This window comes from Diuraphis noxia, unplaced genomic scaffold, assembly GCF_037042655.1.
Source record: "Diuraphis noxia isolate RWA-SAM2 unplaced genomic scaffold, SU_Dnox_SAM2 contig0001, whole genome shotgun sequence".
Taxonomy (NCBI): Eukaryota; Metazoa; Arthropoda; class Insecta; order Hemiptera; family Aphididae; genus Diuraphis; species Diuraphis noxia.
Window position 1 is genome coordinate 104,457,328 of NW_028301711.1, and position 14,810 is coordinate 104,472,137.

Sequence of the window (14,810 nt, forward strand, 5' to 3'; positions counted from 1 at the left end):
CGTATGACTGTCCGACATACTCAACCTGTTTATGCCATAAACTAAGTTTGAAATTTGTACCGTATTCTCTGCCTTTACAACCATTGAACCATATCAAAATATCAATTTACAAACGTATCTTTATAGTCCAATTGCTCATTAGTCATTAGTGATATCTATTGCTTCTATATTATTTTGGACTACATCAAACTTAGTCCAAAGTTCTTTAATTTTCTCTAGACGTATCTTTATCTGCATGACATTGTTATCCACATCTACATTAACATTATTGATACCTATATGTTTGGAATTTGGTCAGTTGCACCTTTAGTTGACCTCGCCTCAATATGTAGACGGTCAATTCATTTGACTAACCACTCTGTATCATTATGTTTTTTTTCTATTGGTTTTTCCCATATTTTATATTTTCAATTCTTATAAAAATTGTATTTATATATTTTATGAATATGTACATATGTACTGTGTAATGTGTATACGTTTTTAAAGAATATGCCTAAAGGAAAATGAGTGGAAACCATGGTTGCAACGCCCTTATTTTCTAATAAATAATTTTAGCTCACTCACCTTTGGGTTGTATATTGAATGTATAGTCATATAAAAAACAGGAACACTTGGAAAATTGTTTCCTTTTTTGGATGTTCGATTTGACTATTATAAATTATAATATTACCACTGCACGGTCATTGTATCCGTGAGGACGTTATATTTATATTTATAGCCAAAAAGAAACAAAAAACACACACTTCAAAAATTTGATCTAGATAATAAACAATTATAAGTCCATTAGTTATTTCATCCACTGTACAATAACGAATTCGCGGTACATAGTAACATAAGTTATTGTTAGTCAATCCAATTCGAATGAACCAAAATGTTTGACTTTTATAGAATAATTTTATCTAACAAAATAGTATATTTTTCTCGAGTGTTGGAACCGATTGCTTGTCCGATAACAACTACACAAAAATCCGTAAGCTCATACGGCATCAACACATAATAATAATAGTTATACAGATAACGATAATGAGGAAAAGACAAAGCCATAAAGGTGTCAGACTTCAAAAAAATAGTTGTAAGGAAGACAAAGGGCGAAGTTAAAGATAAGTATTATAGATTTAAAATTATATTTTGATTTTTATAACTTATTTTTAAATGTATAACAAATAAATTATAGTTGTCTGAATAATCAAGTGTTATTTATGTTATTTTATTTTGTATTCTAAATATGTTCAAAATATTGTAAACTTTCAACTTTAATTGTGTACATTGAATTAATTTTCTTATATTCTTATTCTTGTTATTCAAAAACTAAAATCTCTAGGTACTTTAAATTGTCATCAAATATTTATTTTATCATTTTCTATACTCGATAACATTTTTAAAATAATATTACTCATTTATATTTACAAATATTTTAAATTAAATTTTTTTTTGGTTTTTAAAAGGATGTCGTTGTTTAGATGCAGTGCTATACTCTGATAAAATAATACGATATTTAACGTAATGATATATAATCTTTATTTACAGGTATCCCATTTTGTATAAATATATTTAGGTCTAATATTAATGTATATGTTGTATAAAATCATAGTGAATCAGTACAAATAACCAAGATACGAAGTGGTTAGCCATATGTTAAATATACCTTAAACCACACAAGACGTTATTTAATAATTGGTTAGATGACGATGCTATTTTGAAGTAGGTAAGTATTTAATATTAGGTATAATATTAGATAATTATGGTTCAGGCAAATCAATATTAAGTCTTACGGAACGTTTCGTTGAATAATAACTTATTACAATGTTGAATAATAATAGTATAATATAAATAAATAAAATGATTAATATTCTGACTAACGAACATTATAATACGTATGTAATGAGAAGTATATAAAATAAATAGTATAAGATTCGAAATTCAAATAAACGTAAATAATTATTAGCTAAAACGAATGAAAATGTTCTTTCTTTTGTAGTAGTAAATTACAGTATAAATTGTAGCAATTATAAATAATTACTGCATAAATCCGGTAGAATCGTATTTTTATCCCGATGGAACGACGCCTGTTGCACGTTTCTTCCTCTTGTTTTTGATTATGGTAATGATAATGATCATCTAAATCCACTTGTTCATCCTAGATTGATGTCTTCTAGTTTCGAATTATTGTATTTTTTCATTAATTTTTTTTAAATTTTTTTTTATGTTTTATTTATTTCGTTAGATTTATGTTTCGATTTTGAACGGTGAACCGGGTATGTGATCATCCCCCCACTTGACCAGAAGAATGTATTCGCCCCGTTCTCGGACGATATAGCTCACTTGGTAGTTGTTCTGTTTCATGTGTTTGATAAATATCTCCTCACATGGTCCTTTAGGTCCGTAAATACCAACGAATAATATATTGTTGCCTGTAAAATATAAGTAATATTTTAGTGGATTCATACATTTGCTTACAATTATATCAGTGAACGAGAAAAATCATTTGAAATCTAATATAACTAACAGACCAACATCATATTACTAAAAAGATTGAAAGATTATCAGAGATTGTCATTAACCAATTAGATATATTTATTTCATAAAACTTATATAAATTATTTAATTTGTGTAAAAATTTAAGAATTGCCTATAGAATCTAAAAGCGTATAAACTAACATAATATAATATTTTTAACAGTTGTTTTATTGTATTAAATACTAATAAATAAAAAATAATAAATGATATCCAATAGGGTGTACAATTGATTATACCATTAAAACCTAATTTACAACCATATAGTAATTCATAGACCTTAGTCATTCAATATCGATAGTTTTTATGCGTGATCGATTATTATTCTTAATCAACCACCTTCTCTAACTAAAGACGTTAAATAATAATAATAATAATAATACTTTCAATGAAATATTTACAGAAAAATGAAATTATAAATTTCAATAAATTTCAATTGAAAAATGTCAACTGAAATATTTCAAATTCAGGACCCTACTATGCTATAAAGACTTACCGGCATCAGTAGCGCTTATACTGAATAGATTTTGTTTTCCCACATACGCTTTCTTCAAGCCCATTCCTTTACTCGTGACGAGTGTGGCGTTCGATTTAAAGTGTGGTAAAACGACACCAGCTCCACCCTTGTGAGCTTTAGAAACTTTGTGTACAGTTTCCACAACAACTGAGCTTGTTTCTTGTGGCCCACGCTCAGCCAAATCCTCACCTGCAAATGATCAAACCATTTAATTTTGTGTTATCATCGACACTATACAAGGAAAAAATATTCAGATGTTATTAAAAAAAAAAAAACAGTGAATAATGCAAATCAATTTATATAAGCTATAACATCTATCTTTGATTGGGTGGCCATTTATGTGTACATCGGAAAAGCATCATCTAGTGTTGCTGGAACACAATCTAAAGGTTACCACCTAGATTCTTATCGACGAATCCTTCACCAACCGTAATCTTCAATATACCCAAATAGCCCATGTCGCAGCTTTAAAAAGTCTTCATTATCGTATTTCATTTATATCATGATGTTGTTCTTAATTAAGTATTAATAATTGAATTAACTCGATAATTTTGATGAATATAGAATTGTATTATATTAAAACTACAAAATTAATATTTCAACAAACAAATGAATTGTAAACTTAACTCGATGCAAAAATTCATAAAAATAGGTAAACAACTATTGCGTAAATATAAAAACCATAAAGTTATTATAAATTGTAATAAGTGCTTATAACAGAATCGCATTTAAAAAACCAAGAAAGAGTAGTTATGTACTAAGATTAATTTTTAATAGGTAATAGTTACTAATACAATATTATCTGTATTCAATTACAAGTTTTGTAAACACATCAAATAATATTGCAATGGTTAATTAATTAACAATACTGTTCGTTTCATAATAAATCATTATGTAAGACTGAAAGGATATATATTATAAAAAAAGTTGAATGTAATATAAATACAAAATAATATATTGGTAAATGCTGAAATAAGCTTCTTATCGATAAGAAAAAATGTCTAGAAAAAACGACGATGAGCTTACTTCAGTAATAGCGTCTATAGACATTTTCCAGGGGGAAGAAATTAATTTTAAAAATAAATTAAGATTTTTCAAATATTTAATCCTTACATTTTAATGCTTTAGAAAACAAATTTAAAATTCTAAGGTAGAGAAAATACCCCATTTGCCCTCCTCCTGCGGACGTCCATGTCACAACCACGCAGAAACTATGTTGTCTCTACAATTATGACAAATATGATCTTATTTGCCATGTCTACAATATTATACTGTTTACAAAATAATACAATATGTTAGACGTTAGTATATTCCTAACATATATCAAACAATTAGTCATCAACACGAGCACAACCAACAATATAAGTTGTGGAGAGTCATTATCTAGTTGAAACCAACAACCGAAAATCTTTTTCTATGTTACACATAAGATATAACGTACCAGTACATGTGACTTTGAACGGCGAACCAACAATATGATATCCATTGTATTTCAAACTTATGTAATATTCGCCTGGCACTAACGGCGTGTACCTGACTTTGTAACCTTCTTCGACTTCGGTACAGTCCATAGAAACTTTGCTTGGCCCGTCAATAGTTACAGCCAATGTACCGGCACCCGCGTTACAAGTGTCTACAATAAAATCCGTCTTGTGTCCTAAAATATTTACCAGTAATGAATATTTCATAATCAACTAAAGACTGAAAGTTCACAATTTTTCATATTAATTTTATCTTGAGATTGATCTAATCATAGTTTTAAAAAAATATTCGCAAAAAAAATGATAATTCGTGAAAAAAACATCTTTATAAAACTAATATAAAATACATTTTAATTAAATTCTAAAATTATTTGGTCATCTATTGTAGTTTTTTAGTAACCTTGGAGCTTACTCCAAGATACAGTAGGTAGTGATTTAATTTAATTAGTATAACACATTCATAAAAAAAGAGCTTGGTTGAAATTTTTTATAACTAACAATTTCGTTGTTTTTGTATCTAGTTTTTTCATATTATTTTTTGATCGAAGAAGTAAATAAAAAGATCAGTTATAACTTAAGAAACCAAATTCGAATGGATTGAATCAAAAACTGGAATTAATTATTTTGCAATGTTTTCGTTCTAATGTGAATCCTATAGATATCGTATTTGACGAGTGTAGGTTACTATGTTAAATTTATTATTAAGTACCTGTCTTGACATCTCCCAAACCACTGCCAGTGGCGTGGACGGCAGCAGGATCGGCGTCTCCTTTGCCGACTTTCAAACGGTATGGTGATCCTGGAATGTGAACGCCGTTGAATTTGACGTGTATGTTGTGAACGCCATTATCACGGGGCATGAAACGGACAGAGTACATATCTTGATCGATTGATTGAATGAAACAGTCGTCTTCTGTACCGGACGGTGACACAACCTGCAAAATATCAATTGTGCACGCACTTGTTAAAAACAATAAATTATATCAGTCCGTTATTAATTCATGCGTCGATGAAAATTAAAAATCGTCGGATCCCAAACGTCTCCCATCAAAAAAGATTTAACGAACAGGTTAATTCTCAAACGGCTCCCGTTGAAAAAAAATGTAGGTACAAACAGGCTTATAATTGTAAAATTATTCTCTACAATAATTATTGGACACATTCAGGCTTATCTTCCAAAGCAGCCTACATAATAACTGCGCGAAATTATTACGCTCCTCATAATGCTGTTGTTATACATATAGTATATATATAGTTCCTGTGTATCAAATTTTTAAATTTTAAATGTATAAAACGGAATACTGAAAATATGGGATGCATTGAAAATTCTGATATGCAAATTAAAACTCGAAGTCATTTTACTAAACTGAGATCGAAAACAAAATCTAAAACCCATCGAAAAAATAATTTACGAGTTTTCATCAAATAAAACAGCATGCGTGGACTATACAACAATAAATTACGAACAAATTTACCCAACATATGATTTTTTTGTATTTTTATTCATACGAACATTTTTTACATTTTTAAATATTTTTTTAACGTTAAAAATTAAATATTACCTATACTATAAGCTATTTTTTATACAATTTTAAAAGTGTACGTAGTTTACGCTAAGTGTATCCCTTTTAAGACAATTCTAAGTCTGTATAATTGGAGAATGAATTTGTGTTGTAAACAACCTGACACCTGAGCCGTTTAGAAATTTACCTGTTCGTTAGACTTTTTTAACGGAAGCCGTTTGGAAATTGACATTTTTGTAAAACTGGAGCTGTTTAGAGAAACGGGAGCCGAATGGGCTACCATATTAAAAATATAGACATTTCGAACGAATGATAATTATTATTAGGAGAATTAAATTCTGAGAATTTCATACCCTACAAATTAAAAAAAAATTCTCTTTGTTTTTGTTAATTCCACAAGTTCTAAACAAAAAATATTATTAATTAAATTTAAAAAAGTTGAAAATTGCACATGTGTTCTTTGTTGATTTTCAAATAAAGAAATAATTATTCTCATTTAATTTACTGTCACCACTCGTAATCAAGACTTTTGTTTAAAAAATAACAATTAATAATACCTGTTTTATCATGTAAACTATTCACGTTACATCTTTAAATTATATTTTAATCTCGATCTTAGCGTCGAATGCCTTAAAAATCCAAAAAAATACTCTTAATAATTAAAAACAATTTTTTTAAATTATCTTAAAATTAAAAGTTATCAAAAAAAGCAAAAAGCTGCAATATACAAATTATGTTACTCAGATTCAAAAATACATAAAAAATATGAATTATAAGACAAGTATCTCGTAGCTAGTAAAAAATTCAAGGTACATCAAATTTCACATCCTATTTATTTTAATTTTTATCTCACGATGATCTTAATGAATAAATATTTAATATAAGTATATTATCATTGGTATAAATAACCTTGGCGTCGAGTTGACCAACAGCGCCGTTCTTACGAACAATGAATTGAGCTGGGTAATCGGCTTGGACTCCGGACGTCGGGAATTGCGCCACTTCAAGTTTGTGCGCTTCACCCATTGCTGGTGATATAAACAACTTGTATGGTGAGTCCGGAATGTGCTGGTCGTTAAACTTAATACCGATTCGGTATTCTCCTATAAAATTGAAAATGTTTGGAGCCTTCGATATATAGTATCACATTATGATATGCAATATGCATATTGTCATTTATTTATTTATTCATTTGTATAGAAGAATACAATTTAAAGTAAAAATAAATTTGAACAAGATAATAATATAATCATTTAAGTGAATGTATTCATAATTAATATTATTAAGTCTTCGACTGCTTTTAACAGAAAACATTGAAATATGTCGTATAAATTCAATGTTTTTGTTTTCATGCGTTAAAAATTGTCATGATATCATTTTATTTATACTTGAATCAATACAAATTAGTAATGTTAACATTTTAAATATTTGGATGTGCTTTTAATAAAATAAATAAATAAAATGTAAACAAACCTGGTTCGCCTACGACGTAACTGACATAACATGAACCATCCTTGCGATCTTTGAAATCGATTTCCGCCTTGCTAGGACCTTCGACTGATATGGCTAGTGAACCCGGCCCGGCCTCTCTGGTCCACACGTTAAATTCACATGGCTGTCCTTGTTCACCACGTTCCAGACCAGAACCTCCAGCGTGTACGCGATGAGCTCCGCCATCGCTTAAAGGACCGACGGTAAATTGGAACGGCGATCCTGGAGTAGTAAGACGAACGGTCAACGTTAATTGTTTTGGATATAACTACGACTTCAATTAATACTTACCAGGTATGTGGACTTCCTTGTACCGAACCGACACCGTGTGCACACCCAATTCCTTTGGGACAAAGTGTACCGCGTAGAGGCCGTCTTCGATTTCGTTGATTTCAGCATCTTCCGTAATACCACACGGCGATGTCACCGTCGATGACAAATCATATGGCAACACACCTAAAATGTGCGTATAAAATAAAATTAGAGCAGGAAAATAACGCATTCATAATAATGAACAAAAGCTGATTAATCGTCCCTAATATCGTCGAAAAATGTTTAAAGACCGTTTTAATTAATTATTTATTTATTTTATGGTTTATCACCAGCAAGGACTAAAGTTATTATAGAATATTAAAATAATATTGATAAACAGACAATTAATATATGATTATTATTTTCATTCATTTTAAAATATATAATTAAAATATAGAAATTAAATCATATTTAAAATAAAAGTTCTCTAATTAATATTACACGATAAGCAATATCTTAACATTATAATTTTTAGTATCAAAAGAAGACATCAAAACATTAGTTATTTTTAGAAATGAATACCGGGATATAGAACTTAATTATACATAATAATTTAGGACAAATCGTTTATCCAAATTGTGTACCTACATTAAAGTTTTAATGCGTCGCTTAGCTAAAAATACTAAATCAATGGAATAAGCAATATCAAAAATTAACACATTTGTGAAACTCATTTGATAATAAACATATAAATAAAGCACCTTTGAAGTTTATTAAGTTTATCAACTTGACTACATTGAGATGAGTTCCACAACAATGGTTCAAATTATAGGATTTATCACATTTATGATACTCATTATATTTTGGACATTTCAAGACATTTATGGTCTTTGAAATCAGAGGACCACCTATGTCCTTTTTATAAAACCAAAAAATTTTAAGGTTTTAAAAAAAATAATTGTTATATTTTATCTTACCCGGCATTTTGAACGTGAGTTTGCAGTTGCTGCCCACCTCGGTGAGAGGTACGGCTTCGCGTTTCCGTTCGATCTTCTCGCGCTGACAATTGCTTCCTTCGCCGGTGACTTTAACGGTGAAGGGTGAACCGTCGACGTGATGGTCGGCGAACTTCAGATTAACGATATAATATCCTGGTTCTGTGGGCCTGTACGATATGTTCAATGTACCGTCTTCGTTGTCCTTACACTGGATCTCTGCTTTGCTTGGACCTTCGATGGAAAGCGATAATCCACCATAACCTAGATAATATGGACATATAATATTATTCTATAGAAATTGTGAAAAATAGTTTATTATACAATGATTATACGAAACGAATAACGTAAATTGAATTATTATTTTTATATTAGGAGGATGTAACACCGGCATGTATTGTTTTATGTATTTGTCTTACAAGTGCTTATATAACATAACAAAATATTTTACGCTCAATGGATCTCATTTAGCTCCGTTAGTTTAAAACTTAGAGTAAATTGACTTATTATAAAAGTTAAAGGTAAGAATATTATTTAGACAACCTCATGGGCTTTCTATTATATTTTTATTTTAAAGCGAGTTATGAGTATTTCAAACTTGTAAATTGTTTGTATATCATAAAATAAACGTAATTTTCTTTAAAATTAAAATATAATAAAAAGTCCATGAGGTCGTCTAAAGAATATTCTTAACTTTTAAATTTTATTAAAGGTCAATTCACTCTAATTTTTAAGCTAACACACATGTGGGTATCACATTCTCTTAAGTCACATAAAATGATTTTATCATAAAAAATTCCAAACCAATACTATAAAAATGTTGAATTTATAAAATACTATACATTTTTTTAACTTTTGAATAACGTAAGAATTATAAATAATTTCTTACCATTTTAATTGTTTCTAAACGGTATAAAAATATACAATATAATATTATTATACATAAACGGGAAATGATATCGATCATTTTATGAATTTATGATGTTACCAATACAATATTCATTACACTATACCACTCGTAGCCGATTCTGTTTATGCTTATTTTTTCTATTATGCTGTTTAAAATACCAAACATAATCACAAAATATTCTATTGTAGATAATTCACATACGTACTTCGGTAAAAAATTCTGTACCTATTTATGATTATTAGTTAGTAATTACTTATTTTATACATGATGGTTATAGATATAATCAATTAAATTAATTGATAATACACAAAAAGTTTAAGTGTAAACGAGTAGTAAATAAAGTTGATTTTCAAAATATTTTTAGGTAACCTTTTTGTTTTTAAAGCATTTTATCGGATTTATAATAATAACATAAATGTACTGCTATTATAGTGAATTTCTACCAGATTTTACAGTCTTCTGATATCGACTAATGATAAATAAAGTACTTATATTGTTAAAAAATTCTATATAATGAGATCATGAATTCATAACAATATTTCATAATATGACTATCACTCACCGGCACTCCTTGTGTCCACTGTGAACAAATTCTCTACGTGCGTTTTGCCTTCTTTTAACCCATTACCGGTGACTTTGACCTTTTTTGCGTCTCCAACTTCTCGCTCACCTACGGTTATCTTGAACGGTGAGTTGACGATATGCTGGCCCATTCTTTTCACAGACACCACGTGCTGGCCGATCTCCCTAGGCGTGAACGATATACCTGAAAACGTGAACGTTAATGTATTAAGTGTAAAGCGCGTACTCCCCAAGTATTAAAACTGGAAAACGATGTACCCAAGTTGCCGTTTGGTAGACGTTTCAAGAAGCAAGGTTCTTCCAGACCACTCGGCGCTTGGATCGACGCATTCAACAACCGGAAGTCCTTGTCTAGCACTTTACCAGGCAACGATACTTCGCTGCATGAGCCCACTGATATCTGGTTTCTCTTCCGGCCCTCACCTACATAAGAATAAAAAACTAAAATAATATCCTTTTTGAGGTGGTATAATAAAGATAATAAAATTATGAGGAAACACGCGTGCAAGTGAATGTGTACTCTAGGGATTTGAGTACTGCGGAAAAGATAGGTACTACGAACCTGTGACTTTCGTATTGTACGGGCTTCCTTTGATGTGTTTGTCAGCGAACTTGACGGAAATCCTATATTCGCCGGGTGCCGTTGGCAGGTACGTGACAGAAACCGTGCCGTCCTTGTTATCGTGACAACTTATGTCCGCTTTACTGGGACCTTCGACGGCCAATGAAAGACCACCTGCAGTAGTCGAAGAATTTATTAAATCAATATTTGTGTTAGTGATACTGAATTTCAAGCTTAAAGGAGGGTGGTGAAGTATACAGATTTTTAGGTGGACATTATAGGTCAGGGATGGCAAACCTTTTGAACACTACGTGTTCATATTTACCTTTTTTTTTTTTAGAGCGTGACATGAAAAAGAAGTTTAAAAAAATTAAATATTAAAAGTATTTATATTTTGTTATACCTATTAAAATTGATCGTATAATTAATGCATTTTTATAAAAAGGTTAGTTTAGGTACATAATAAAAATAATAATATATAATAAATAATAATTAATTATTTATTTTTATGTGATTTATGTTGTTGAACACTTGATGCCAATTTGTTGATATTTGGTTTATAATTAGTAACTTTTAATAAAGTACATGCGGCACTGCATTCATCAGTTAGTCGGTTTCTTAAATCAGATCTTATAAAATTCATTTCGGAAATAGTAACTCGTATGAATAAGTTGAAGAAAAAATAGACAAAACAGCAAATGCTACTATTTTTAAAGTGGAATAATCTTTTGGAATTTCATTCCACACTTTCAAAATCTTGTCTCCTATGTTTAGGATCAATTTACCTATCGCCCTATCACACTGAATTTCTTCTAATTCATTTCTCAGTATAACGAATTTTTCTTTCCGTATGGTACCGGTCAGGTTAGGTACTCAGTCGAGTAACATATGGAAATTTTTACTATTATATATTAATATATAATAGTAAAAATTTTCGCGTATCCATAAAATCTTTTCGCATGCCATGAATTTTCCATCCCTGTTATAGGTTAATTTAAATTGAATCTCGATATCTAGTGTATGTTGTAAGGTTTTTTGCTATTAATAAATTGTTTAGACATATTTTTACATTCAAATATAAGTTTTTTTTAAGTTTTTTTTTTTTAAAAATAATTTCGGAGAGTCCAGTTAACCGTACTCAATGCAATGTATAAGAAAACAATATCAACTTTAATTGCATACATCGGAAAAACAACACGCGACACTACCAGGTATAAAATTACAAGAAGCAACACGATTTACGAATAATAATATTTATTTAGAAACCATAGTAAATTTTTATTAAATAATGAAGTTTTAAAATAAAATAATCTAATTGAAAATTTTACGTTGATGAGAACATTCAAATATTCATCATTATATAACAATTATGTTCCCCAAAAAATAAAGTGTGAATGAATTCTTTTACAATGTAAACATTTAAAAATAATAGAGCATAGTTAGTACATAGTAATATAGTCTACTATCATTGAAATAGTGTGGTCAATGATAGTCAATCAATGTTCTCAAGTCACCATCGAAAAAGTAACTCTTTGGCCTTACAACTCTGTTTTTATAGTATCAGGTCACATGTTTATTTCCATGTAAGATATTATTTATGTACAAAGCTTGGGACAAATATGCCAGCACAGCAGCCAGGCTGGAAAGCGGGCTATCGAGTTCGGGGTGATTCCGTGACAGGCCAAGAGTTCCGTCTTATTCGCAATATAAGGCAAAATAGATCTGGGGATCATGCAATATTAGGAAATGGGGTTGACCATAAGTACTATATAGCTCTCGGCAGCTAGTTCTACCGTGAATCTAACCCGGGAGTGGTAGGCTCGCAAAAGTGGTCAAGAGAGGACGTAGGGGGATTCTGTTCGTCGTTAGTTCGAGCCAGATGTTAAGCGGCAGCCACGCCGTGTTTCTGGTACATGGGCCATGATATTGACTGTGAAAATGATGTCTCCATGTGAATGTCCGATCGACTCGTACGGTAATTTGATACCAGATGGTTTTTCACGAGACAACGTCTAGTATTGGCTCTTGCATAGCCGATACAATCGGTTTATGACTATTCAAACAAACTGCTCACGTGTTTGTACGGGTGGTCGTAATCTGTTGAGGATCGCTAATTATTCCGGTGTGTCTACTAGTTTCCAATTGGTGATAGCGTAGAGTCGACTCGCACGAAAGTATGTGTGGCGATGCCTGTATGCATTACTCAAGTTCAGTGCAAAGATTGGTAGCTGTCCAGTCGTAATACCGACCAGTGTAAATGTCACAGAGAAATGCTGGCTACGCTGGATCATCGACTCGTAAAATCGGAATGTGTGTGCGATGTCCGAATAGGTTCCTCACTGGTACGAGAAGTCTTTCAATGCTAGTAGTCATATCTGTCGGCGTCAATATTGCTGAATGTTTCTGATGACTTGTTGACAAGTTGGTATACTGCTCGTCAGCGTCTGGTTGTTTTGGTTGTTTTTTCCTTGTCTTCTCATGTTTTCGAATGTTTTTCTTTTTGAAAACTTGGTCGAAGGAATAATGTTAAGAATAAAGTGAAGAAGGTGTTGAAAATCGACCGGTGTATAACTCGAGTGCCATATCGCCTATTAAACACCTGGTGTGCCAGTGTGTAACCAGTGTTTACCGTCGGGACAAATTTGAAAGTTACTTGCTGACTTTATGGGTTATAGTCATTAATATAGTCTGACCATCCCTAAACGTTGCCAGTACTAACAGGTTTGTTAAATAGTCATTAAGCTTAAGTTTGGTTCTAAGACTTTCACTACGTTTGTTTCTTATAATGCGTATTCTGATTGGTTGATGGTAATAAATTGTGTAGATTTTAGAAGGACTGTTTTAATGTATAGTTTAACTATTACACCATGCTATGTTCAATTATTATCTGGCCATACCACTTATACCTATACCTAACCACTAAAACAAATGATATCTATAATCCAATGACTTATTTTAGAGACGGAATTAAATGCATAGCATTATTATTGTCTAAAAAATTGATTTTATAACAATAATATATTATACTACTTCATACAATTTTAATAAATTAAGTATATACTACAATATGTATAAAATCTTTTCAAAATATATGTATATCGACATAATTTTGAAACGAGAAAAGATATGAAAAATTTATCAAAAAGATACATACATAAAGATTACAGAAAATTATAAAAAAAATTATATAAATATAAATTATACCTAAATAAAATTACAAAAATGTCTATGTTTTTTTCTGTATAAAAAATAAATAATGTTTTGGCTTATTTAATTCAATATTTATAAGTAAGTTATTGCAACTAGGAATTCAATTTTATTTTCTAAACAAAAACAACATCATATTAATCTTTATTTTAAAATTTTCTTTTATACAAATTAATAATGAGTAATACAAACCAAATTGAAAATAAAATTGAAGAAACAGAAAAATACATAGATGAACTTGAGGATCAGCTTTGTGATTACGAAGATGTTGTTGCTCAAAGAGATTATCTAAAATCTGAGCTCAAAAAAGGCCAGGAAAATTTGAATTTCATTAAAATTGAAAAAACTAACATATTAAACGAGCTAATACGTGAAAACAAAGAATTAAGTGATAAATATAATATACAAGAACAACATTTTATAGATATTCAAAAAAAAAATGATTCCTTGAATTGCGAAAATGAGCAAATTCTTAATAAACTAGAAAATTTAGAGAAGGATATAGAAAAGTTAGATAATATCAATTCAACACTTTTGGAAAATAAGAAAATACTAGAACAGAAACTTTCAGAAGCTATGGAAATTACAATTAAGTTACAAAATAGACATCAATTAGTGCAATCGGAAGTGCAAGGTATAGAAGACAACATTATATGCATTCAAAAAGCTATGGCTGAACAAATAACACAGATCACTGAAGTGCAAAAAAATATTAATATTGAGGAAGATCGTTATGAGTGTATGCAATCTTCAATATGTGAATTAAAAATGAAAAG

General features: G+C 30.1%; 1 protein-coding gene across 6 annotated transcripts in view; it reads right to left on the bottom strand.

Annotated features, from left to right (window-relative positions):
• Positions 1 to 1,494: 1,494 nt before the first annotated feature.
• The window catches only part of LOC107168231 (filamin A protein cher), a 121,506-nt gene continuing 108,190 nt past the window's right edge, over positions 1,495 to 14,810 (bottom strand). For all 6 annotated transcript variants that reach the window (XM_089216710.1, XM_089216709.1, XM_089216712.1 and 3 more), the window contains 11 exons: positions 10,828 to 11,001; positions 10,524 to 10,688; positions 10,246 to 10,449; positions 8,756 to 9,037; positions 7,818 to 7,982; positions 7,509 to 7,748; positions 6,945 to 7,138; positions 5,222 to 5,447; positions 4,473 to 4,688; positions 3,011 to 3,220; positions 1,495 to 2,411 (listed from right to left, as the gene is read on the bottom strand). In XM_089216710.1, coding sequence (XP_089072836.1) covers positions 2,227 to 2,411; positions 3,011 to 3,220; positions 4,473 to 4,688; positions 5,222 to 5,447; positions 6,945 to 7,138; positions 7,509 to 7,748; positions 7,818 to 7,982; positions 8,756 to 9,037; positions 10,246 to 10,449; positions 10,524 to 10,688; positions 10,828 to 11,001 — 2,261 coding nt within the window. In that variant the 3' untranslated portion in view covers positions 1,495 to 2,226. The remainder of the gene's footprint in view (positions 2,412 to 3,010; positions 3,221 to 4,472; positions 4,689 to 5,221; positions 5,448 to 6,944; positions 7,139 to 7,508; positions 7,749 to 7,817; positions 7,983 to 8,755; positions 9,038 to 10,245; positions 10,450 to 10,523; positions 10,689 to 10,827; positions 11,002 to 14,810) is intronic.